At 43.5% G+C, this 27,298-nt stretch overlaps 1 protein-coding gene across 1 annotated transcript in view; it reads right to left on the bottom strand.

The window, feature by feature from the left end:
- Positions 1 to 27,298, bottom strand: part of LOC149281259 (non-homologous end-joining factor 1-like) — a 53,491-nt gene that overhangs the window by 12,144 nt on the left and 14,049 nt on the right. Inside the window, exons 5-6 of the mRNA XM_089499469.1 lie at positions 1,077 to 1,185; positions 637 to 761 (exon numbers count right to left, since the gene is read on the bottom strand). Coding sequence (XP_089355595.1) covers positions 637 to 761; positions 1,077 to 1,185 — 234 coding nt within the window. The remainder of the gene's footprint in view (positions 1 to 636; positions 762 to 1,076; positions 1,186 to 27,298) is intronic.

Raw genomic sequence — 27,298 nt, 5'->3', positions numbered from 1 at the left:
AGCTCAAACTTTGCACCACATTCGCGTTTTAGACACTTTCTGTTTCTGTTTGCGAAGACGAACTACAAAAAATGCTTTAAAAACAACTTTAGCACAAATGGGGAGATACGGAGCCCCATCCAAGGACACGGAGAGCGGCGTCCCGACCAGGACTCTGCTGTCAGGTTTAAGGGCGTTTAATTGCATTGGATTGGAAACGAACAGGTCAGGGTAATAAATTAACCCCGCGTCTTCTGTAAAGTCTCCGCGCGGCAAGCCAGAGCAAAAGTATGGCGGCCGTATCCACCAAAATAAGACGGGATGGACTCTATTTCCCTTTAGAAACCGAAGCGGCCTTTGCTTTTTCCTACGAGCGGCTGGAACGTAAACCTAGAAGCCAAAGGCCAGCAGCCAGCCATATAATATGGTAACATAGAACATGGCAACGCACGTGCCGGTCAACTGAAGCGCTCATAATGTACTCGCTGAGCATAATGGGATTTAGAATATATGCTCCAATACCAATATAATAAGGTTGTTCGTTATTGACAAGCATGAAGGTCTAATATACCAGTTATCACGCAGATCCTGGTGGGTAATAAGCTACAGTGTGGGGTACTTTGCTGCTTCTAGCTTCCCCCACCGAGATGGGCTCACCTGTGGCTCAGTCTGGCCGGCTCCTCGGACGGGTTCTCCTCGGGTTGGCGAAGGATCTCTCTCCGCAGCTTGACTGGTGTCTTCCCCAAGCGATCCCATCACCGGAGGGACGTTGTGACTTCCACCTGGCAAATACACAACGGTGGGAGTCGGGTGAAGAACGGTTTAAACAATTCACTACGTGAGCTCGGAAATAGCGTTCTATTAAATCATATTAAAGTCTGGAAACCTAGAACTCATCTTTGATTCTTGAGCCATATGCCTATCCCATATTCCTCTACGACTTCTGTAGGGAGGTCGTTCCACTTATCTACCACCCTTTCAGTAAAGTCAAATAAATAAATTAAAATTAAAACTTTGAGGGATCTGAACAGCTTCACCTTGTTCTAATGGAATAAGAGATAAGAAAGTTTTCTGCGTGTTACTGCACTGGATCTTACCATCTCCCACGGGATGCGGCTCTAGCTCCGGGGTAGTCACAGCGCGGTACAGCTGCTGCAGATGCTCACTGAATCCCAACTCATTCCTTGGGTTTCTCTTCTCCGTCATCTATAACAAGAGAAAACGAATAAAATAAGTACGTTCAATCGAGCTTACTGAATTATGTGCCCCTGAGATGCATGAAGAGTGAGAGCTACACGTTACAGCAAATCCTACATACATGAGAAACACATGTAGCGTGTTTACCATAGAAGCAGCCACCATGGCTTCATGTTCTCAGGACCTGCATGATTACCCCCCCTCTCTGTTAAGTTCTCTCTCCTCTATCGCTAAGTTGCTGATGGCTGTTGATTGGTTCAGGCAGCCTTTGAAAGGATCGCGGGAGAAGAAGGGAGAGAACTTCGGGACGAAGTAACAGATGCAGGCTCTGCCTCAAATAAATCACAGCTTCCCCGAGATGCCAATATCTTGGCTTAAACGTGTAGAAAATGTTTTATCTGGCAATGTCCTTGATAACATTTTTAGGCGGATGTATTACGATTTATTACATTCCTTTAAACAAGTCAATGACATCCATGCAGCCAGAACAGGCTGAACAGTAAAACGCTGATACATTGTATTCACGCAGCGATCCTGAGCTGAGATTTTGTAAATATGACATCATCAAAGGAGTCTAATAATATTCGTAGAGAAGACTGGACTGTAGAGGAGGATAACACAGTGTGGGGGGGGGGGGATCTAAAGACACATGGGTTGGGGCGCAAGACCCTCCTGAACATAAGACAAGACCAAGGAGTAAGTGACGATGGGTTCATTTACCGCAGATCCGACAGGCGGAATAATTCCTATTCTATGGTTCTATATTATAACGATAAGGAGAACACGTCGTGCTGTGCCATGTATGAGGTCTGCGGCCGTGGTGTCCTAGGTGGACGCTATCATTATACACGGGACCCCTGCCACAGACATTACTGGATGCCATCCTCCTCATGGCTTCTGACGGGGGTCAGCCGGTGATGGGGTACAGGTGTGGGTACCAAAAGTAGGATTCCCAGCCAGCCGCTCCCAGAGGGGGCACGCGGCATCCGGCTCCCTGCACGTTACAAACAACTATTCAAGGCCGAGCCGGAGACGTAACAGCTGATAAACCCAAAAACGACACTTAGTTTCTTCACCGTGACGTCTGTGTCTTAATTCCAAGCAGATCGGTGTCCGTCGTCTATCACAAAACTGAAAATTAATATTTTTGCTCTGTGGACGTAAGGACCGGTCTAAGAAATTCACAAAAAACGTCTGGAATACAATAAAAAAAAATTTAGTTTTTTAACAAACAGGCTGTGCTAATATATATATATTTTTTTAAATATTACTAAAAGGTTTGCACTGATCAGCTGAGTGATATCTGTCCCTTTGTCGCTCGTTCATGGAGGGGATGTATTGATCCTGCAATTAGGAGCTGTCATGGCCGTCGACCCACCGCTAAAGCCCACCACCTGTCTGCTCCGGCTTTCTGCTGCTCCCCAGACACGGGGTACCGAACGAACATCATCAGGTCATCACTTCCAGACAGGTAAAAGGATCCAAGCTCCTCTCCGAGCACTAGGACATCTTCTGCCTCTCCATTTCCCACATTAAATGTGCAATATTCTACTAATGTGTCCGCTGGGCCGCGGGGGTGGAATATTTTGGGCACTTCGCCCCCCCCCCATTACTTCCAGTTATCTCTCTGCATCATTAAAATCAATCTCTGTTCTCTGCTATTTTATCCTCTGCAGGTGAGACAATCGCTAAGAATAACTACTCCTCGCCTGCCAGGCCGTGCTTCGCGCCATCTACATCAGAAGCCATGCGGCACTTTATGAGATGGGTTCCCTCTTACTGGTAAATTGTTACTTTTGGCCGCGTTGGAGTATTAAGAGGTGCATCACACCATACAATATATAAAGCGATCCACTGTATAAAAAAGTAACAATCCTATCCCGAAAATAATAGTGATACTTTCGGACAGACTAGATGGGATGATAGGATCTCATCTGCTATCGTAGTCTCTGCTTTTGAGCACTTATGGGGAAGCGTGTCCCATACGTTCTGCTCCATGCACGCGAGTCCTTGCTCAGTGAGAAACGGGTCTGTTACTTAAGACGTCTACTGAAGGATTACATATTAATTCACAAGTCTACCAGCTGCTCAGACAGAAGAATGTCGGGCGCGCAGGTGGACTTTAGCCTAGATTGCCCATAAAGCCGAGGGAGCTGGCAGACTTCGCTATTGGCGTCGAGGGCTTGCTTCTTGCCAGCTGGCACCCGTGTACCTTGTACACACCATCACTACCTGCGTGAAAAGCAGCTTCTTCAAGGCTTGAGCTGTCGATGTATTGATTAACTCATGAAACAGGTTTGCGAGTTTAATGAGTGTTTTCCAGCAGAGACGATGGTTGCGCAAGACTTAACTGTTCAGAGGGCCATAGCCGCTAAATGGTGATTATGTGATCGGTGAACTATGAAAGAAACGTGCGAGGGCTGAACGGGGCTAAACATAGCAGCACCTCTACACAGAGGAGCGTCAGGCACCTGCGGTGGGGGTTGCCCGTGAAATTAAACATTTCAGGTCCCGGACATCATCCTGCGGGGCCAACCTCAGTGAGCCTCTCTGACATTTGGCTGGCAGATGGAAGACAATTTTTATAATGGCAGCCAATCGGCTTGGGCTTAAATTGCCCTCACAATTGCACTATTTTTTGTTTTTGTGCTCATGATTTTATCAGTTTTTCTATTTATCAAAATATTAGATCGTTGACAGATAAACAGCTATGTATGAATGCAAGCAACAATGTAGCCAGAACCCTTACAATATGGCCTTGTGGTGATGGAAGAGGGTTGTAGTTTTGGTTCCAACCTGCCCTTGAAGGACCTAGCAAGTCAGAGGCGCCTTAAGGCATTTTGGGTCGGGAAGGAAGGGCACCTTTGGGCATTGCAGCCCCAGAGGATTTGGGATCCGGTGATCCACTGCAGCGATGGATTCTGGGATACCATATGTAAAATATGCATTCTCATTATACCACTTCTCCTCTATCCTTTATAAGAATCACTTGCAAGGAATTTCTAATTAAAATAGTTTAAATGCCTTTACCTTTACACATAGCCATTAAACATGTGATTTGTCAGCACTGCTGGTTTGCATACAACTCAACGCTCTTCACCGCTGAACACTTACAATTAAGGGGAACAGTCACCTTCCCGACGTTTAGTGGAACCAAAATCCTTTTCATTTTGGTTTTAAGCACATGCTGCAGAGCGAACGTATCCACAGGACTGAATTCTTCAGACACGATGGCCGCGACGACCAGCTTTGAGCGATATGAGAAGAATGGCGTACGTCACTTGGGAGGGTGAACATCAATTGTAGCTCAGGACAGATCAACTGATGGCTACATTGTATCAAACCCTACTTGTAAAATGAGTCATGGACCTGCCGGTTCCTTCGTTTACTCGTGCTGATATCTCCCAAACCAACGCATAGCATAGCCAGCTAATTATTAAAAATCATGTAATTATCAAAAAACGAAAACACTGAGAAATATGACGTTTCGGTTACCATTCCATAAACCTGATTAACCGGCTATTACGTCAAAAACAAAACTTTCCCGGGATCCTTGGCTGAGTTGGAGGAGATGGGGCTCCGAGAAAGACAGGTTCTGAACTTTCTGTCCATAAAAGACCAAACTGTCCGCGTATTTGCTGTGAAGACTGATTGTAATGATTATTGAATACGCTGTTTGTAAATACGTCCTCGGAATAAATACCCCATGGACGTTTGGCTATAGCTGGCTGTTACTGGGCTTGTGCACCCTCTACTGGTCCCTGTCCATAAAACCAACAATACCAGCAGACCTACTCACCTGGATTCATAGATCCTACGGGCCCATTCAGGTTAGCGAGTATTCTTTCTTGGAATACTGCCCTCAATAAAGAACTATTTGGGGTACGGAAAACCTTTGGGTCCCAAAGACTGGATATAATGTTCAACTTTTTTTTTTTTGAAACCAAAATATGGATAGTTAACGACTAAAGAGTTAATTTAAGGGAAGAAAAAATATAATGGTTTTATCACACTGGGCATAATCCTAAATATGTAAACTGATAAATATATATTTATATATATAATTATATATATACCACGAAAGGGTTATAAATTAAATGATTTAAAAGTTTTGTTCTTCTAGAAGTGATCAAGCTGATAGAACAAAATGTAGCCATTACACAAGGCTAACGGACAAAAGAAAGTCTGGATTATTTCGGTATATTGGAGACTATATGGGCTGGCTGCTTCTCGTCTGCCATTGTAAACTACGATCCTGCTCAAACAGCACGTCCAAACGTTTATACAAATCGGTGTCATGGATCGAAACCCGCAAGCCCTAAATTACAAATAGATTAAAATGCGGCCAGACGGTTAGAAGCACCGAACAGACCAATTATGACTAAAGCCAAATTATTCCTAGGGCCCCCTCTGGGTGCTGGGAATTGTAACATCTCTTGTTTGCAAATTTCAGTATAACAACAAGGTTTGGATGTTGAACGGTCCAAATGTTGCTTGTTTAAGTTATAAATGGTCAGCGTGTCAGGAATAGGTGTGGGTTGGAATTTACCCCAAACCAATTTTGAATATTGAAGTATCAACTTCTGATGGGTAGTCAGAAAAAAGCTGCGGCAAGCTTCTTGGAAGCCACGTCGCGCATTATTTATCTAGACGGAGGGACGTGGCTTCCAGTGACCCAAAGAGCACCTTTTTTACCAGGTCTAAAAATTCCCCAACTTTATATTTATCCGAAAAGGGGGAAGAATATCAAGAAAACAAATTCAGTTTGCCAAGCTACTTCAACGGGCATGAAACGGTGGCAGACGCTCTGAAGTGGTTAAAAGAATGAAAGGACTCCAACTCAGGTCACAGGCTGGCGCCCAACGAGTGGAACCAGAGCCATCTGGAAGGGACCGCGGATGCTTTGGGTACCGACAGCTCCAACCTCCTGCTGAAACCTCGATGCCTATTCTGTCCACTGCAGTATTACGGTCTTAATGATACGTTATCTATGGAAGAACCTATGCCATACATCTCTCCATCGTAAGCATGTGCTGTCATCGGATAGCTTGGCCGGGGGTGACAAAATCTGAACTGGAAATCTAAGTTCTGATGGAGTTCAACATGCAAAAATATAAGGTTATGCATTTTGTCAATAGACATTTTGTTAATGAGAAAAATAATCTGTTCTTCAAGCTGAAATAATTAACAAGAAAACTGATTCATTTCGTAAAATATTAACGGATCCTTAGTGCTTGCTGAAGAACTGCTCTTGTCACCCCCAGCCAGCCAGGAACAGGGACCAACTTTAGCTATACATTTCATTGAATGTCATTCCATGCTATTTTTACATACAACGGCTTCCTGAAAATGTTTAAAGCAATTATTGGGATTATTACACACCACTAATAATATGTTCACTACATAGATTTTACCACAATGTTTAACTAAGGAACATATTATTTTTACTACCGTGTAATTATTTCCACAAAATTATTATTGGTCGTGGAATAATTGAGCGTTAATATTGTTCCTGGGAATAAAAAAAATAAAAATGTATGATGAATGTTGACATTCAACCTTTTCTATGCATCCAGCTCTTGATCAATAGAGAACGTATCTGTTAAAGCCCACGGCCAAAAGGTTGGGTGATTAAAAGCAGATGTCACTTTTAGCAAATCCCATGTTTTACTGTTCTAGACATTAAATAAAATCTTACGATGTTTACAGATTTATAACAAAAAATATCTTCTGTGCCCAGGATCTGAGATTATTCCTCCCCATTAAGTTACATCTCCCCAATTGTAAAGTTGCTGATTGTTGAACATTGGTTCTGGCAGCCTTAGCCATGAGTAGAGGAAAGAGAATTTAAGGACAGGAGATCGACCAGATAATGCTGGTTCTGCCACAGACTGCCGCTGACCTCAGCTCCCATAAAGTTAACTTTTAAATTGAATATCTCCCAAACGAAAAACACAGATTAAGACAAAAAAGCACAACTTGTATCTATTTTTAATAAATTAATTACTTACGCTAAAAGTTGTAGTGGAGAAAGTTCCCCTTTAACGTTTTTTTTAAAACAACGTGATCTGTAACAACCCTAACGTTTCGTTTCATTCAATTGGAGACTGGAGGCCACTTAGCTGTTGTAGTAACGAGTTATCTCCATTCACACAAATTGAGAAAGGCGTCTATTTATACATGTTCCCCCGCAGTATTAACGCTAATCAAACCAAATCCAGATACCAGGAGCCATGATATCTGTCCGACAAAAGCTTGCACACAAGTGATAGAGAGATAAAGGCCGAGGCTTAGACGTCGTCTGAAACCCCAATGTTCTATAAAGCTCGGGACCCAGGAATAGCAAACGTGATTTCAGAAAGTTTCAGAGCAGCTGCCGCGGCCACCGTGATCCGGCAACCGAACAAGAAAGCCCAAGATGGAGAGAAATAATGAAAACGGTGACACTAAACAGAAGAAGGTCATGGACTTGGGGAAGAAAACAAAGACACTCTAAAGGAGATGTATGTGCCTTCATAGGTCTAGGTTGAGATTTCACTTTAAATAATTTGGGAAGGAAGGGGTAGATACGGAGTAAATGGCAGCAAAACTGGGGTGAAAATTAGGAAACGCAACCCCCCGCCCCATCAGAGTTTGCCATTTTCCCACTAATAGGAACCTTAGGTGTTTCCGAGGTTTCACATCACTGAGTTTTACGAAAGCCCAAGGGGATACAAAACGGCCCCATAACCTGCATCACAAACTGGCTTTTCTTCCCAAAGGGTGTCGTTTTTGGCGAGCTGCGATCCAGAGAGCCTCGATGAAGGAATCTTTCAGAGCCTACGTGTTTATCTTCCGCGCGGAGTGGCCAGGTTACGCAGCGCTTGGCCGCGGACCATATAGTGCCATACACAATGTGTAGCCGCCTTGTGTGCCAGGGGGAACAGTCAGTGACACTCATGAGCTTGGCCACTTTCCAAATACAGCCCGTGATAACCCTTTTTCTTTGCAATGAAGAAAGCGCCGCACTTCGCGCTATGGGAAGTGAAAAATTAGCAGTCTGGGGCCCTCGCTTCCTTGAGTAACTTTATCCAAAACCGTCCATTCCTTTAACTTTATTGGTCTAAGAGATATTCCTCTTTCCAAGATGCACATGAATATTTACTCTTCCGATCTTAAGATCTCTGTCTGTGCGTAGAACTGTTAGCCCTACGAATCCCTAGGGGCCGAGCAGTGCTTCGGTTAACCCCCTGTTACCCAAGGTGTTAATTGTAAAGCTCGTATTCCAAAGGCTGAACTTTACGATCAGGGCTTCAATGATGTGACCTTAAAACACAGCAACGGGTTATTGCGGATAAAAACCGGGTGCCGACGACCAAGGTGGAACGTGTCAAGCCTGGTAAACGAGCAAGGTAAGGGGATCCCTTTCTTAGGTCGGTATTTCGGTTGCGAGCGATCGGATCTTGCAGAAGAAGAGAGAGGACCTTCTAAGGTAGCCGGAGGGCATGAACCCCCATCACAATGAGAGGATTGAGAGTCTTCTCTTTAAAATATGCCACTTCCTGCACTTCCAGAAAAAAAAAAAATGTACATTTCGGATTTCAGGTCTCCGGCTGACTGTGGCTTGGCAGAGTTTGGACGCGTTCCCGATGGTCAGGACTGACATGAAACATCTGGGACTAAGGCTACTAGGGCGCGTTTAGCTCGGCGACAGCAATACTAGGTATACAACCAGATAGTCTAATGCTGGCCAAGGTAGCTGAGGAGAGTCAGACTCCTCTAAGCTTCACAGACTTCTACATTTTATCATACAAAAATCTGCGTAACCGTAGATGTGTAAATCACATACGCCTGGTCAGGTAGTTGTATTAGGCGTCTGTTTGCATGGGCGCAAAAGTGAGGGTTAGTCCGTCAAAAGGATCATAGTTTGGCTTAACTGGGAGAGCTACTGCAAACTGCAACATTATCTATGTCTCTCAACCCAATTAATATGCAAAAATAGAACTCATGGCAAAGCTGTACTGCCCCCCCCCCCGCCCCCCGTCACATTCTGCATTGTTGCAGATTTTTGGCACTGAAGGTTATTTGATTTCCAACTAAAACCTTATATTAAAGGAAAATGTAGTGAAAAAAAAGTAATGGCCTCAGAGTCACCTTGTTAGATCCTTGGAATTAGGTGAGGAATGCAGTATTTGCTCCCCCCCCCCCGTCATAAAGAGGCTCTTATCTTCCACTTTTATTTAATCTCGACACAAAAAGCTCTTCCAGAACTCTTGCAGGATCATCCTGGTGCTTTCTGTCAAACACTAGAGAAGGTTCATGTTCTTCGCAGACAGCGGTGGCTTCCACCACGTTGCCATCAGCTTCTAGCTGAGTCGAAGGAGACCTGCAGATCCTCAGATGATGTTCTGGAGACGTTGGTGACTTCCAGTCTAATCTTACATCTTTGTTCTTTGAGAGATTTTGGAAAGGAATCTTCACTACTTTCCTTGTTCTTCATACCTCCAGCGTGGCTTCAACGACGGGATGTTCACGAATATCTGTTGAACGTTGCATGGGGTGCCTTTGGAACTTTGTGTGCCGACAACTTCAATCGGACGGCAAGAGCCAACGTTAGTCAACCTTATATTGGGAAGGGCTGGCCCAAATCAGACCAGATTGTTTAGAAAGGTCTTCTCCCACCTGCAACTCATAATCCCTTTTATTGAGGTGAGTTTACTGGGGCAGGAGGAATAACTTCCCTGGTAATAAAACAAACACTCAACCGTATGAGATCTTTGTATCCATGTCACCTACCTTGGACTTCCCAGAAGACCCATAGGTCCTTTTACTACATGCCAAGATATTATTTAACCCTATGAGTGCATATACATCACTTATGGTGTCCCCGAAACGTAACATTCTACACTTTTATAATTATTCTTAGAAGTTTATGCGTATCTTTGCCCCTTTTTTTTTTTTTTTCTGTACGGTACGATTGGCCACATCTTATCGAAAGTAATGTTTTGTTGACTCAATAATATATAGACTTTTCTAACATTTCTATTGCCCTAATATCATTGTTTCTATAATATTTGTTTTAATTTAGATCGACTGCTATTTTTGCAAAGGTTCTGCAGCAGCTGAGGTTTCCAGTATTTTTTTTCTTTTAAATCGATTAATGTGCAGTTTTGCCAAAAAAAATTACGCTAATTTCCAAAAATTGAAGAATATTGGGTTATCTTATATTTCATCCAATATAGCAACGATGATTAACTCTTTCGATGCCCAAGCAATGACTTATAAAACCTCTTACGGGCTTATGTGTTATGTGAGATATCCTGCAACTGGAAGAATCCTATATTTTTTGTTACGTCTGATTATCAGGGGGCATCCCCTCCGCGGCTTTATACTTCGAGATGAGAGCGCCCTAGGAGACTGGAATCGGCTTTCGCCCCAGTCTGGCTGGGACGCAGTTTTTTTTTGTTTTTTTTATTGAGAAACCCGATTCTCGGGAGTCCGCAGGGACTTACCATCAAAATCCGACTGAGAGCAAGCCCTGTGTAAAGAAGGGGGACTTTTCACTTTTTTTTTTTTCCGCCTTTTAAAACTAAAAATACACGCGTACGCACAAACAGAAAAACAAACATAATAAAAGGTGAGACACTCCCCTGTATTCATGCAAAAATAACTCTGGTTAGCAGCGAGCTGAAAGCGTCTGTCTGTCGTACCATCCAGACTCCTTATTACCCTCAGCCCAGAAAGCAGAAACACCTCGAGCTTCTGGAAGGGGACAGATAAAGAGGCAGACGTGGGGAGGACAGGGCGCCTGTCGGCAGAGAGCGAGAGACTTACTCCGCACGTTGAATGGGAAATGGGGAAGAAAAAAAAAAAAACGTTATGCCTTGAATACATTCATAAAATACGGCGTATTATGAGAAGGCAAACAAAATCCTGGAAAAGTCCTATTTCTACGAGGGTCACGGGGTCAGCTAATAAATAGTACGGGATTAAGGGTGCGCGTGAGAGGGAGGGGAGGTCTTTGAAGTTGCCCTGCTTCATGTCACTTGATGTCCCGGTAGCGGGGCGCGGGGATGTTTGGGCTGGATCGCTGCCAATCGCAGAGCTGCCTTTCACTGCAGAGCGGCGTTTAGGACGCCTTGCGTTACCCGCAGCACAGGTAACACAAGAGAGGGATATGGGGGGGGCTGCGAAAAGCCCCTGTCAGGGAAGTGATAGGTTTAGCGAGACGTAAACAATGGCTGCAATTGTGTGCTTTAACGAGGTAAGCAGCGCAGGACGAGACCGGGGACGGGTGGGGGGGCTACAAGGAGCAGTCTGCACGAAAAGCCACCAAAATGGGGTCATTGACAACCTTGGTGCCACAAAGACCAATACATAGTGTTTAAAGGGCCTGTGTCCTCGGGGTGACACCAACCCTAGACTCGATATAATAACGCAGTATCAAAGTAACAAGCAGTCAATGTGTACCTCTGTTATCTACTGCGGAACTCCCATGGCACTCAGCCAGCCATTGGCTACAGACTAGGTTCTGATCTAGGTATACGTTGCCAATATTGACCTGTATATTTCACCATTTGCAGATGCTGAGAGCCCCAGCTCTTCCTTGTGAAGCCACCAAAAAGACTTAAATAAAACTAAAACTATCTCGTTGAAGGAGAAAACTTGATGGATTTCCACTGCTGGTTATGTAAAAAAAATACCCTTTTAAGGTTTTTATTCCCGTTTCTAGTGAACAGCTTTGTATGTTGTTCCTCCTTCTCGAAACCCGGTCTCGTGATACAAATAACACTTTTTGCCTTCCTGCACAGCCTCGTATCTAGACCTGTCTTCCGGCACCAACAATCCAGACACTGCGACTATAATGCACATCATGCGGAACACATTAGATGCAAAGTCATATTACTGCCGCTCTTGTTTGTTGACTTCTTTTGGGCTGGATTTTCAAAAGATTTTGGATGTTCAGACATTGAATCATTAGAAACATAGAAGGCAGATCGGCCCCATTCGGCCCCCGTCTAGTCGCCCGTTTCTCCTGCTGTAAAGACTCAAACCATAATCAGTCGTTGGTCTCGTCTTAGATTCAGGAGCCGTACGTCTATCTTATGCGTGTTTATATCCCGTCCCTGTATTACATGCATACACTGAACACACATTCTATGATCACGCTATAATCCAGGTCAGGGAGAATGGTGGAAATCCGTGCGTCCGATCGGAGACCCTCTCCCAGCTCCCGGGGTTCTGATTTTGAACATATAGAACAAGAGATCAGAATCTAAAACTGGAGGGTCACGTCCTAGACGTAATGTAAGGAAGTTTAACTTTATTGAGAAGGCGGTCGATAAGTGGGACAGCCTCCCAGCAGAAGTGGTAGAGGTTAATACAGCGAGGGAATTTATGCATGGGATAGGCATACGGCTCATGAATATCCTGAAGATGAGATCAGGGTTTGAGTGTTTATATCGGGAACGGGCCGACTAGATGGGCTGAAAAGGTCTGATTCTACGTTCCTATCATTTTTCAGCCTCCTCACTGTAACGTTTTATAAAGGACCAGGTCATCGATCTCCGTAGGAGAAGTTCGCCGGCGTCAGATCTTCATCATGCAAAGGAAAAGTCGACGAGTTGAGATGTTCACTTTCCTCCAAATGTTTAGTGAATACACACCTATGCTTTGTGAAGGGCCAACGCCAGTGAGCTGAGCTGGCCCTGTCTCATGCATAGTGAAATCAATCAGACAACGTTGAAGAAATTCTTCCCCATTAGACTTATGGAATAAAGTAAGATATAGTGAGATAAGCGGCAATATACAAATTTAAACACACGCCTGCTGGTTCCCGCAAAACCTTCCTGCTAAAGCATCACCGTAGCCATATGGCACAGAGAGCTGAAAGGGTTAATGGGCCAGGCCGGCAGCCAGAAGTTTACAGTAGCGGCGAGGAAGGTGAAAGGTGTCGGAGCTGTCACAGGCAAACAATAGAGAGGGTTGTGTGCAGGACACACACACGCACGCACGCACACACACACGCGTGTCACCGCATCCTGTCCGTCCCGTGAAACAGCGGAGCTGCCAACACTCCTCCTCGTGGTGTTTCAGTATAAAATTATTGCTTTTAACAATTTCCACCAGACTGATAAAAAGAACAGAGGATCCTTGTGTACCTACGTGCCGGGCTGGACAATTCCCAGGAGCCAGGTAGCCATGGCCTCGGAAATTTTACTGCTGGCGCCTAACTTTTGTGTTGTTTTATATTCATCTCTAAGGATACATCCCTGCCCGGCTCCTATAAAAAAATAACGCTGACTGCTGGAATTCTCTGTCTGGCTACTAATTTACTCGCGGTGGTTAGGGGTACACATGTGTATACAGTAACGTAACATCACAGTTACTTCGCATCTTGCCATGTAAATAAAATTCCCAGTGCACTTCTATTCTTTATGATTTTATTATATATATATATATATATATATATATACATACATATACATACACACACACACACACACACACACTACCATTCAAAAGTTTGGGGTCATCTTTTGCTGTAACATTATTGCAAAAGGGTTTTTTTTAACATTCAATTAGCCTTTAAACTTAAACTTGGATCAGCGAACACAACGTGCCATTGGACCACAGGAGTGATGGGAGTGATAAAGGGCCATTGGACCACAGGAGTGGTGGGAGTGATAAAGGGCCATTGGAACACAGGAGTGGTGGGAGTGATAAAGGGCCATTGGAACACAGGAGTGATGGGAGTGATGGGAGTGATAAAGGGCCATTGGACCACAGGAGTGGTGGGAGTGATAAAGGGCCATTGGAACACAGGAGTGATGGGAGTGATAAAGGGCCATTGGAACACAGGAGTGATGGGAGAGATAAAGGGCCATTGGACCACAGGAGTGATGGGAGTGATAAAGAGCCATTGGAACACAGGAGTGATGGGAGTGATAAAGGGCCATTGGGACACAGGAGTGATGGGAGTGATAAAGGGCCATTGGAACACAGGAGTGATGGGAGTGATAAAGGGCCATTGGGACACAGGAGTGATGGGAGTGATAAAGGGCCATGTATATATACTCTATACCTGTGGTGTTGATAAGCATACATATGAAAGGTTTGCTTTGTTTAAATTGTAATTTGTGTCAGAATTCTTGATAACACGATAAGTGCACAGGGCCATTTATCCACTGCATGGCATCCAAACAGTTACTACCTATAGAACACTCTCACTGTATAGGTCTCTTTATTGTAATGTCCAGGGGAAGGGATGTATACATTTTGCTTTAATAGGAATGCAATTATAAAAAAACAAATTGATAAAGTAACATAATAGAAGTTTATTTGAGAAATGTTCTATATATAAAGTTATGAATACATTGAGCGATAATTTGTAATTCTTGAGACTTCTACTCTCGTTTACAGATGGGTTTTGATATTTGCAGCTATACCAGCAGGGGGTAGATAATTTAAAGGTGCTGTTCCACTAACAGTCCTTTCAGTGAGCCTGTCATCATTCTATTGAGTGTTTCATCGTATAAAAACAGTACAGAAACATTTAAATAGCTCTTTGACTCTTCATGGGAATGCCATATCCATGTCTGCTTTGTGGCAAGCAGAGCATTTATAGTTATAGTTATAAACAATTGAAATTACTATAAAATTTCATTACAGAAGAGCAAAATGCAGCCAATCTTATGAGGGAAGGGAATAAATGAAAGTAGATGAACCTAGAACATTTACCTAGAACCTATAAATGCAGTAAGAGAGGCCAATCCATGCGCTAGTCTCCAATCCCAACCCAATGGCATAAAATGGGTTGGAAAATTGAATTAGTTCAAAAACAATGTGTATATATTGATGAAAAACAAGGTGAGAACCTAAAATAGCTCTAGACACCTCTAGAAACCAAGCATCTCAGAATAAGCTGATAACTCCAGTATTGCTTCTAAACTATGAGCTACTTGTTTACGCGCAAAACAATTCTCGATCTGGCTTTAGGAGAAACTGTGTCCTGACATACCTTTCAAGAACAATTTTTTCCTAAACCTTAAAAGGGACTAAAGTCAAAATTTGGGTGCCTGCTCTAAAATGGCCCCTAATTGGATGTCCCCAATATTCACCTCTTCATATGTATGACTATCCCGATGGCATCGTAGACGCCTTAAAGACTTCTCTACAGGTTTGGGACACCATCCAGAAGGTTAAGGTTGGGCTCTTATCTCAAGAGCCGACTTCTTGAACAAAATTCATCTATGTTACAGCGATAACGTTTAGGTTTTACAGGCACTAATTTGGCTTTTAAACCTTTTAAGCAGGTTTTCTAGATGGATTGAGACCATACGCCATTTAGACTGTCTGTGTTCACATTAATACTGAAGCGAAGGTTAAACCTAGAGATGAAACCTTGAAGGCGAGAAAATCTGGGTGAATAAAGGCCAGTGTGACCTCAGCGAAGCCATGTCCTTGACTAAAGTACCTCTGTGCTCCAAAATGGTTGGACTTGTTGACCATGGAAAGCAGCTTGCGTGTTGTCTATGTAACACGGCTTCTTCAGTACGTCCGACGGAAGGCATACAAATTGTGGGATAAACATACCCACAAATCAACCGCCCAATATACACAAGGCACAAAGAAAGCCATTCTGCCATTGCTGGACCTCAAAAACCGCCCACACCATAAAACCTTTCCAAGGATTCAAACTGGAAAACTAACAGCGCTTAATCACCTCAAAAATAATCAAGACAAATGTCATAAGGACAGTGACGCTGGTCCTCCATCCCCTGTGGCCACACGTTACCATCACACCCCAATCCTTAATTATTTGCCCTATCGCCACCGTCTGTTAGCATCTCCTTGCCATGATATGCTTATTTGTTCCTTGGGTTTAACAGCCAGAGACCGGCTTGGGCCAGGGGAAAAAAAAAAAAAACCCACAGAAGCATCTGGAGAGGTGGAAGCTGGAGCCAGCCGTGTGGACAAACCACGGGGCAAGCCACAGACGCATTGGTCATGGGAATAATTACCGGAAAAAGGCAAAGAGTCTCCGATGACAGAATAGGTTGAGGTTCTGGAAGGGGTGGAGGGGTGACCTGAGTCGTCGTAGAATATCCGAAAATTCTATGTGTCATAGGGAAGGGAAGCATAGCCGTTTAGGGAGGCCAGGTATTGGCACGCGAGCTGATACACATTAAAAAGAAAGGGTTAACAATAAATCCAAGCTACATATGCAATACGTCTTAACTTACAATATGGATGTGCCTTATTACTGAATTGTGGCAAGTAGAAAATGAATGGGTTTGAAACATTCAAAAACAAATAAAAAATACGCAGATTAAGTATCAAATTGCTCGAAAAAACAGTGGTTACTTTAAAGTTTGACATTGAATTCTAGTATTAGTATCTTTTTGCTACATTCTGAAATCTATTGCTCCCTCTTTATATATATATATATATATATATATATATATATATATATATATATATATATATATATATATATATATATATTATATATATATATAAGGGCCCTGACACATGCCTATTGGTATACTGGTTGAGTATCAAAGTTTGGACCATACCATTTCTCTACCCGGGGTACACAATGCACTAGCTTATGCTAGGAGTGAACCAAGGTTAACAATCCTTTACAAACACCAAAGGCCATTTTCTCGATACAAATCTCGCTTTCTATACCGCAACCTTGCAAGTTAATAGTTTTACCATTGTGTCAGAGTATATTTTGTTTTATTATTATTTTCCTATCCGTATATATAAAGGCTATAATCTTAGAACGGGCAGATCCTGCAGGACGAGAATCCCTTAAAATATAGAACCTCATTCAGCCTTAAACTACATATAAAAAAATAAATATATATATATATATTTATATATTCTCAAAAGCCATACAGAAATCTTCAGAAGAGTAATAGGACTTAGGGAACGAGCCCCTGTAATTAAATGAAACTGCTAGAGCAGGCTGTGCCCTCAAACCTGTAACGGCAAAACCACTTGAAACGGCCGGTTACATTAAAGTGCGGGTTGGGTAAGGAATTCCAGCGTTCAGAGAGCTATGGTTTTCAAAAATAAGCCTGCCATGAGCCCAACAAAAAAAAAAAAAAAGTGGAGAGAGAAACCACAGTTTAATCGTTTTCCGCCACTAGAGGAAGAAGCAAGAAAGAGGGGAAAAGAGAGAGAGAGAGAAAAGGAGCGCATTTTCAATGAGAGGTAATTAGAAAGAGAGACACATTCCTGGCAAATCCACGGAGCCGAGGGATGGTAAAATTGTGCGGTTTTAGGTATAACAGGGTGAAGGGGGTACGCTAGAGTCGCCTTGAGCTGCTATGCAACAAAAGTTGATAGGTTGTAGTAATAGTTGGCTGTTCTTTATAATCTTCAGCTCGTCCTCGTCCCGCTCAGGCTGGGCGTTATGTACCAAATAATAGTATATAATATAAAGTATATAATATAAAGTATTACACAAAGCAACAAAATATCAGCTCGGAACAATGAGCAGATGGTTGGTGGTGGCACAAACCCAGACATGACTTTTCCAACAATGTAACAATCATATCATCCCTTTAATTAATAATTTATTGGCTATTTTACCTATAACTATAATAATTAGCAATCTGCCCCTCTCTCCATCTACACATTTTATCACGCAAGGACCTTTTTGATCTTGAGAACCAACTGCACTTAACAAAGGCATGAGGAGGGCCTTTCTAGAAAGAGCCTACAATCCAACGGAGAAGAACCAGCCGGACCATCCAAAATACAAGTTCTTCTCTAAATAATACATATGTGGTTTAACTCGTGACGCTCGCTCATCAGTCTCCAAGGGTTGATATAAATTCTTATAACTTTATTACCAAGTATATAAACACTTGGTGTGCAGAAACACGGCTATATTATTCCCTGACACTGAAAGACACATATCTCTCTAGATAGGTCTTCTGTGACCCCCGGTGACCTGTGTTCCAGCAGTCCAAGTGATTTATTTACCCTGCCACCGTCCAATTTATCCTGACTGGGCTGTGTGTGAGTGCGTGTCGCCTCCTCTCCTCGCTCCTAATTCTACAAGCCTTCCGTCCTCAGGGCCAACCCCAAATCCCACAGAGAACAGTAAACAGAGAGGTGAACAGTGGGAGCCAATGTGGATGGGCAGACAGTGCGGCCACCAAGCCTTCCGGGCTAAAGGGCCGTGAGGCGCAGGCTCTCATGAAAGGGCAGCTATGAATAGCCAGGTGAGCAGCGTGTGGCTGGGTAAAGCCACACAACCAGCATTAATCCCGGCTCTAAATACATGACTTAGACCTTTCATCTGCTGCACTGGTTGGAAGCCCTACATTGAACCAAGGGGGTTATAGCAGGGAGTGCAGGGGACAGCAGAGGGCGCTATGGGGCGCGGAGGAGCTCTTGTACTCGCTGTGCATTATAGCCATCATGTGCCAGCCCCGTACATCAGGTTAGAGGTTTTTAATTGGCACAGGAACTAGGTATTTACAGTGAAAAAGGTTGGATTTCATCCTATCGCCGATACAATGTTACAGGAAAAAACCGCCTAATTTTTGGGCATGAATAATCTCAAAACCACGATTCCTACACTCTACAGTTCTATACGCCAAATAAACCCATGCGATGGTACTTAAGTAAGCAAGAAACCTGCCTTATGTGTATAAGATAGGAGCAGCAATCCTAACACCCTGTTCTCAGAATTTATGTGATTATTCCTCCCCAGTAACTTATCGCTCCCCGTTGTTAAGTTGCTGATCGTTGTTGACTGGTTCAGTCTGCCTTTATAAATCAATTGATGCCACAGATCATTTAAACTAAATTTCCGCTAAATGGTTACGCTGACTTATAAAGTACAAGCTACGGCTAGTTTTGCTACACGTAATCAGTTTAGCAACGCTGTGAAAGAGCGATTGAGAGAGAAACTTTGTACAGAAGATATGATGGAGTCCGAAGCAAGTTCGAAAAAACAAGTTCCCCTTTCAAGCAGAGAAAAGGCTTCTTTACAGTAAGAGCAGTAAAGAGACGGATTCCGCCGCACAGACATGTTTTTAAATCCTGTAGATAGCTTCGAGAGCTGGATTCCTTTTTAGCCAAGCGATGTATCCATCGTCAGAACGTTTAATACACACACAGTAAGCTTGTTTATACAGAAAGAGACCTGAATCGAGGATTTTTCCTTCTTCTTTGAACCGAATCATCTCAATCTTCAGATCTCTATCAAACAAGCAAACGTTCCCTAAACGTAACACTGCGGTGAAGAACAAAACCCACCAGATCTGTCCGTGCCGGAGAATTTCTCCTTGAAAAATAACTATGTATATTTAACAAGAAGATAATAACCTTTTCACAGCGCAAAGAGTCCAAAAATCAGCAGACGGCGCATCTCCCTTACATACTGATATATCACACTATACTATTGCCCGTTTTCTTTAAAAAAAAGACTATTCTTTAAACAAATTTTTGTGGCTATTTCCGAAAGTACGTCTTGTTGTGTAACAGATGTTTGGCAGCGGCGATGCAATGATTACCGACTCCTTAGCTAACCCATCTCTTTGTATGGAGAGACAACTGTTCCCAGGACGGGGTGCGAATTCCCTACAGTCCGCACCCATAAGCCCTCATATTAGCTGAACACGAGCCAGTCCCCTAGGCTGGCAGCCCTCGACGGCAACAGTAACGCGCCAGACTTCTGCCAGTTCTATTTTTACGGGACGACCATCCCTGTCTTCCCCTTGCTGATGTTTTAAAACAACATTCCTGGCATTTTACGCTCACGCCCATTGTGTTCCCAGCTGGGTCGCGTCCAAGATAAGCCATGGTCAGCGGCTGGAGCTCTCGTACTCCACCAAAACACAACACAATGACGCGAGGAGCCAAACCCGTTCGCTGCCGAGGAGATCAAAGCACCGCAGGACAGCAGCGAGCATTGTGCTCAAAAGCATATCGCTTCTCGAGGCTCTTCAAATATTAACCTTCTATTGCCACGACTCGTTAACGGTGGCAATCAAATGGTTCCAAACATGGTCCTAGATAGCCCCGAAGGCTTGCAATCCATTATACTTCAGTTAATCCATAAAGGTATCATCCTTACCAAATGGTGTCACCTCTACCAGCTTCTAATATATATATATATATAAATAAAAAAAATATATGTCAATGTTAGGAATGAAAAGGTCTACATTGAAAGTCCAATTACATCCAACATTCCAAACATAAAAACACCAGGGAAAAACTACTGATCATAATATTAATAAATGAGAGGGAAAAAAACACGTCAAAAAAAAATTAACATTCTTACTCAATCTGAAGAAGAGCGCCCAGAGTTTACATTTTTTTTCTACATTGGCCTAATAAAAGATTTCACCTTCGACTAAAGACTCCATCTTCTCTTGAACCAATACAGAAATATCCCGCTATTATCCCTACCTTGGTATATTCAAATCTCCGGATCCACGTGCCGTCATTCTATATCCCAATATTACATTCAGCATTACTCATGGATATACGACGTATCCGAAATATAATATATATGTGAGGGTTTGTGTATGTGATGTGTGGCTTTCGTTGGAGCAGCGTCTGCATTCAGTTCATTCTTGGCACAGTTTGGCACCAGAATATGCAGACATTTGTATCTGTTTACCTTTGCCCCCCGCCCCCCCCCCAAAATGCTTAACAGACCTGACCAGAAATCCCAAAGGCTCAAGTCATCCCCTCTTGTTATTACAGAGGAGGTTGCGAGTAGAACCATAGGGTGCCCTTATTACAAGGCAGGCGGACACCGCTGGCGAGGTGATTACAGGGCTGTATTAAAGGGATCACATCAGACAGCATGGCAGCCGACTCGCATTCTGTAACCAGCATCTGCTTCAACTTCCATGTAACAGCCAAACGGGACGTCGGTCCAAACCACCGCTTGGTTACCCCATCAAGCTCTTCTGATCTGGTCCCATGCCACATAACGGAAGGGGGGTCTGATTGTGAGATGAGAAGCAGACAGCCCCCCCAATAACTAACGAGCAGAGTGGTATATACAGGAAAAGGACTGGGGGGTAATTGGGTGACAGAACCGGGTGGGCAGACAGCTAGAGCTTAATGTCACAATGTGAACTGTGGATAGCCAAAATGACAATGTAGAAATGTATCAAAATGTTCCAAAAGAACAGAAGATAGAGCTTGTATTCAGAGTTCCCGCAACTCACATCTGAACACTGCGAGGACATGTGCAAGAGGGGGTTACCATTGGGTTATGGAGCCCAAATCAAAGTCTGTCATCTAGGTAACAAGATTAAAATGCAGCGTTTGGTCCGGGTGCTAAAAAAAACCCCACTAGCTGCTGGAAGAAAGCTTCCTTCAACGAGATTTGCGTCTTGCGCTCCCGTCGGGTCCAAAAGCCCAGTGGCTGATGTCCCAGGACACCCACGAGTACCCACAACAAAATCTTACTACAGAATTTTGACATTTAAGGAGTCCCCAAGAGGAAGGAACTTGAGAAATTGAGGGCATGCTCCGGACCACTTCATAGCCCCCCCCACTCGGTCCTTGTTGATCGATCCATGGTGTGCCCACCAGCACCGTGACCAGCGCCCCATTTCCCACGTACTCGGCTCTAGAAAGCTTACAGAATCTTAACCTCTTTCTTGTTCCTTTCTGTTAAATATGGCCGCTGGTTTGAACACGGAGGTGTGAGTGCGTATTTTGTTCCGTAGTGCAGGAGGATTCCATGTGTCCCAGAATCTTCCGATGGAACAGGTCACATCAGTGCAGGACGGGGCAGAGGACAGAACCACTAATATTGGGTGTGAGTAAGAGGACAAACAGAGTGACCGCTCGGAGGCTCACGCAAGGAGGATACAGACTCACTGCCGTGCTTTGTGATTCAGGCGCAAGTCACCTCAATCACCCTACAGGTAGCCGCAAGACGTATCTGGGAACAGTCCACCCTTTTCCGTGTTTGTTTTCACTACGATGAGCTGGAACCGCGCTTTGGGAGCTGTTACAATTTAACCCCTTCGCCCCCATAAAGCAGCAAGGTGTTCAGGAATTCTTTGTTGGTCTCTTTGGAGATAAATGTGTTAAAACGTAACTCCGAACCAAACCATAATTGCATCACCGGCAAAGCCCAATGTTCCAAGTCACTTGTCCCTTTCGTAGACGAGGGGTAACCTTTAGAAGGGGATGTGGCTCGTGGGCAGGGGGCACTCCCTTGTTTACAAGCCCCTCTAGGTTTTCTTATGTGCAAACTGTAATTTACATGACATCATGGAAGAAGCAGGTCCGTACTGGACCACATCAGGACCTTTAATGAAATTACTGGTTAGAAAGGGAAGAGATGGAGCTTTACTGTTCATACCACAGAGACGTGATGACACAGGACGGGCAGAGGAGAAATAGGATCGTATTAGAGCTGCTGCTTTCCTAATTATTATATTTTATAGTATAGATCGCTTAACAAATCAATGGAACAGTGTTTATTTATTAAAACAGGCAACACCTTCTGTGTATGCCACGGGAGCAGTCTTTTTACCTTCCTGTTCTCAGGATCTGCATTATTATTACAGAGGTCAACAGGGCCAAACTGGAGATTAAGGTTAGCAGCCCAGAAATATAGGGGTAACTGAAATACATGCACATACTAACACAAACTCATTCAAAACACCCACTCATTCTAACACAATACACACACTATCTCCCTCTCTCATTTCCCACTTTCCACTAAGCCTAGTTTTACCCCCAACACGACCACCATATGCTGACACACACTTACACTAACACCATGAATTCATGCTGACACCAAATACCTACACCTACAAACTGATACTAACACCATACAATCATATACATATATGCATGCATGCTAACATCAAATACTAACACACACACTCATTCTAACATCAAATACTAACACATATACTCATTCTAACATCAAATACTAACACACACACACTCATTCTAACATCAAATACTAACACATATACTCATTCTAACACCATATATGCGCACTCTAAAGTCATATGCTGACACACAGACACGTTTACACTATATGCTCACGGCCATACTCTAACACATACTCATTCTAACACCACACATACATACATACATACATACATACTCTCTCCCATCATCCGTGCAGCTCTTAGAGCTTGTAAATACCAGGAAAGCACAGCTTGTAAAATTATAAAGCGTAGAGCCTGAAAGGTATCTCATAGTAATGCTTATACGTTCATCACATCACATGCTGCTGAGGCTGGACCTATGGTAGATATCAACCCTTACAGGGTTAACGAAGGAACAAGGGGCTTCCTAGGACAGAATTGATAAAAAAACTTTTGTCACTTTTGGTGGCTCTCCATTTTAAAAAGTTTTAGACCGCAGAAGATTTAAATTTAGATTCAAGTCTCGTGTTCCGAATCCGACCAACTGCATCCCTCAGTTCTTAACCAAATCAAAGCCTGTCACAGCAAAGTCATCTTCTGCACCAGACGAGAGACATTTAATTTTATGTTCGGTCTTATTTATGCCGACCTCTTCCCCTGGGGGCCAATCATGGCGCAAGTAAAGCACATTTCCTTTAGTAGACCGCGAGTAAAATATTGCATTAGCATCCTTCCCAAAAAAAAAGTTTTGTTTGAACCTTTTCCATCTCCCCTCCTCCTTCCATGATTCACTACGGACCAGGCCAGCAGCGACACAAGGTCCTCGCGCTTCTCGGATGGCCTGAGCGGGGACATTTCCCGGCCCCCCTGAGAATACGCGCGGCTATTTTTTGCCTAGAACACAATACAAGTTGCCGGGCCACCTCCTCCCAGGTCAACCGGCCTCACTCCCGACACATTCAATAAACAATGACGATAAATCTAGATACATCTAAACTCATCGCGTACAGGGCTGGGAGGGGGGCAATATCTTTTGAATGGTGAGACCTCGGAAGACCTCCAAACCCCTTCATTCAGGTTTTTTTTAGGGGTGAGACAGAGGACACTTCTAGGGTCACGGAGTTATCTTCTACAAACAAGGCCGGCCAGACTTTGCACTTCACTTCCAGCAATGCAAGGCAGCTTCCTCTGTGAACCGAAAACAAGGGCTGCAATCATGTCGTCCAAGAGGAGCCTCGAATTAACGTCTTGGTTACTAGAGAGATCTGAAACTCGCTTTACTGAGGTTTATAAAAGTTCTGTTTTTAAGAAAGACAATCAGCTACCTAAAGCAGCTTTTATATGGAAACGGATCGGGCGAAAACTACCAATGAACTAAGAAATGGTTAAAAAGATATATGCCCCCCCCCCCAAAAAAAAGGAGAAAAAGAAAAAAAAAGGTTTACAAGCGAATTTTACAGAATTCCTATAAAACGCTGATATTTTGCCCCTGTTTTAGGAAACGGAATAAATATTAGGACATCTAATATTTGCAAGTTCAGGGCCCACTTTGTAAAAGTTTTTAACACGTTGACATGCAACTCAACTACTGATGTGAGGGAATCTCGCCATTGGGGCGCGCTGCCTGCTTGAATACAGGTGACTTCATTCAGAAATCTATACCTCTTGGAAAGTCATGGTCTTCAGAGGAACCATTACTAGAACATTTTGTTTGCCTCCATTAAAGAGTCACTGCAATAGAATCTATTATTATTATATTAAGGGGTTAATATTATTATTTTTTTTTAGGTACATAAGTCTAAGGTCCCAATACAACCAGTCCTAAAAGTTTTGCGGCCCAATACATGGAAATGTCAGACGATACTTTTCATCAGTTGTTTTCGTACCATTTGTTCAGGAAAGGCTTTGGATAGACGGCAATGCGATGCACTGTCCCTCGGTAATCCAAGGGTTAAAAACGTAGCTGGAAGGCATTAGTGAAAAACGTTTCCCCGCTGGCTTTTTCTCCTAACCAGAATCAGGTCCTGGAGCACGACAGAGATAATGGAGCAATTATTGGGTAATGGTTGTGGCGCGGAGATGACCAGGAATCATCGCGGAGGACGTGTTATTATGGAATGGTTACAATTGCTGGTTAAGAATACTTACTGTACGCTCAGGATGTTGACGGTTAGACATCAGTCAGACAGACGGTTTGTCTGATGATTCTGTCTTTCTTATAATATCCACTTTTTCTTTACATGGATATACATGGAGAAGGCCCTTAAGGGCCACTGCTTCGCTTATATAAAGCCAAAAGAACAAGGGCTCTTATGAACAAGAGGTTCCTTAAGAATCTGAAGCTTTGGTAAAAACTTACTTGTAAATCATTAAAGGAACAGTTACGTGTTTTGGGGCTCAGTCAAAGCTTAACAAATGGAATTACTTCCATGGCAACTACTATGGGGTCTGCTGGGCGCATGTACACGGGACTGGACCCTACTGTGACCCATTTGGGCCAACGGCACCCTACAGGCCAACGTTCTATCAGTCCAAAGGAATGGCGTCATGAAGCTGTGAAGAGCATTTCGTAAGAAGTCACAACAGAACACGGGGTCAAGCCAATGTTTATGGCAAAGGAAAAGCCAAAACTAAAAGTATGTTCCTTAAAATTCTAAAAAATGTTCCTTCAAATTATATCCCATCACCTAATACCGAGTTTCCTCCGATTTTTACAACCAAATCTAGAGGAACACGTTAGGCTGGTCCACCATTTAGACCTTTTTGGAACCTTCACATTCATTCTGGATTCCCTGATGTTTACGAATGATTTATCTGTTGAACTCAAAAAGATCTTCAAGGAGTCAATTTGGGAAAGGGACCCTCCTGCAAATTCATCCGCAGAGCCGCGTCCCCATCGTGGAGAGTACAGGTCGGATTCGGGGAATCTCAGCACTCCTACCTCGGTCAACAGAACCCATAAACTCTGATCTTTTTACTTTTCAGGTAAAACAAAAAAGCTGGTCCTATTAGCCAATACGGACATGATATAATTGTTTCCGGTGTTGGCAAATAGTTGACACTTGTCATCACGCTGTAAGCGAGCTACATAATGAATTGGAGCATCCCTGCGGGAACGCCCGATTGCCACAATGGGTTTGACTCTGTTTCATTGTGTTGTCGCTCTCGCCACTATCCTGTTACAGTAACCACAGTCCTGTCATTGTGTCCATTATCACAGGGGAACTGCAGCCAAAGAAACGAGAAGACAAATGATAGGAAACGCAGCCTTTGGCTTCACTCGACTCGATACAAGTGCGAGTTACGGCAACAAGCTGGGTTAATGGGTTTGGAGGGACGATCGTGAGGTAACTCCACAAACGGAAAGAGACAGCTCTATATATAGTTCTGCGCTCAGCTTGTAACGTGGTGACATCAGGATCCTGAGCTTTGCACTTCAATAATACAAGTCGTGTAAAGTTAGATTGGAGTTTACAAAAACAGACGGGAGAGAAAGTAAGAAAAGCTGGACGGGGAAATAAAAAGGGAAAGTTGGGAAGGTGGAGGAGAGGTAAAAAGGGAAAAGGGCAGAAAAGATAGAGTCAGAGAGGAGAAGAGAAACGGGAGAATGGATTAGAAACATTGGCAGAATGACGGATACAGAATGGCCAAGAGAGAAAGTCTGCTCCCTACGGGATAGGATTTTAAATAGGGGTCCATTCTAAAGCATTAAAAGACAAAGATCCCCCCTCATTCAGGAGCTAAAAACGGGCAATACGGAAAGCTCCGAGGGTTTTCTAGGGTGGCAAACTTGGAAGAAATCTAGAGTGCCATTCTTGCCTTTTCATTCATACACATTAACATAAGTTTTATAGGCAGATATGACGCATTTGTCCCCATCTACTTAAGACTAAACCCATAGTCAGTCCTTTTTTGCATCATATGCCTATTCCGTGCATGTTAATAGCCCTCATTGCATTAGCCTCTACCTCTTTTGCTTTAAGGCTGCTCCACTTATATACCACTCTCTCAGTAAAGTAAAACTTCCTTACATTACGGAGACTCCGTAAAACAATGGTTTCTGGGGATTACTCTGATACAGAGCGACTGACACGTGGTTCCCCTGATGTATTTCAAGTGCTGCCAAAGGATATATTAGTTAATGGGTGTACACCGATAATCCGAGCATTGATATTACGGAGACAGACAATGATCTGCTCCCAGCCATCCAAACCACAACAAAGAGAATGTCTGAGCCGATGAGCGAACCAAGCTTT

Source organism: Sceloporus occidentalis, unplaced genomic scaffold (genome assembly GCF_023333645.1).
Source record: "Sceloporus occidentalis isolate IW3139 unplaced genomic scaffold, rSceOcc1.0.p SCAF_136, whole genome shotgun sequence".
In the NCBI taxonomy this organism is placed as follows: domain Eukaryota; kingdom Metazoa; phylum Chordata; class Lepidosauria; order Squamata; family Phrynosomatidae; genus Sceloporus; species Sceloporus occidentalis.
This window is presented reverse-complemented; position numbering and strand designations above follow the sequence as displayed.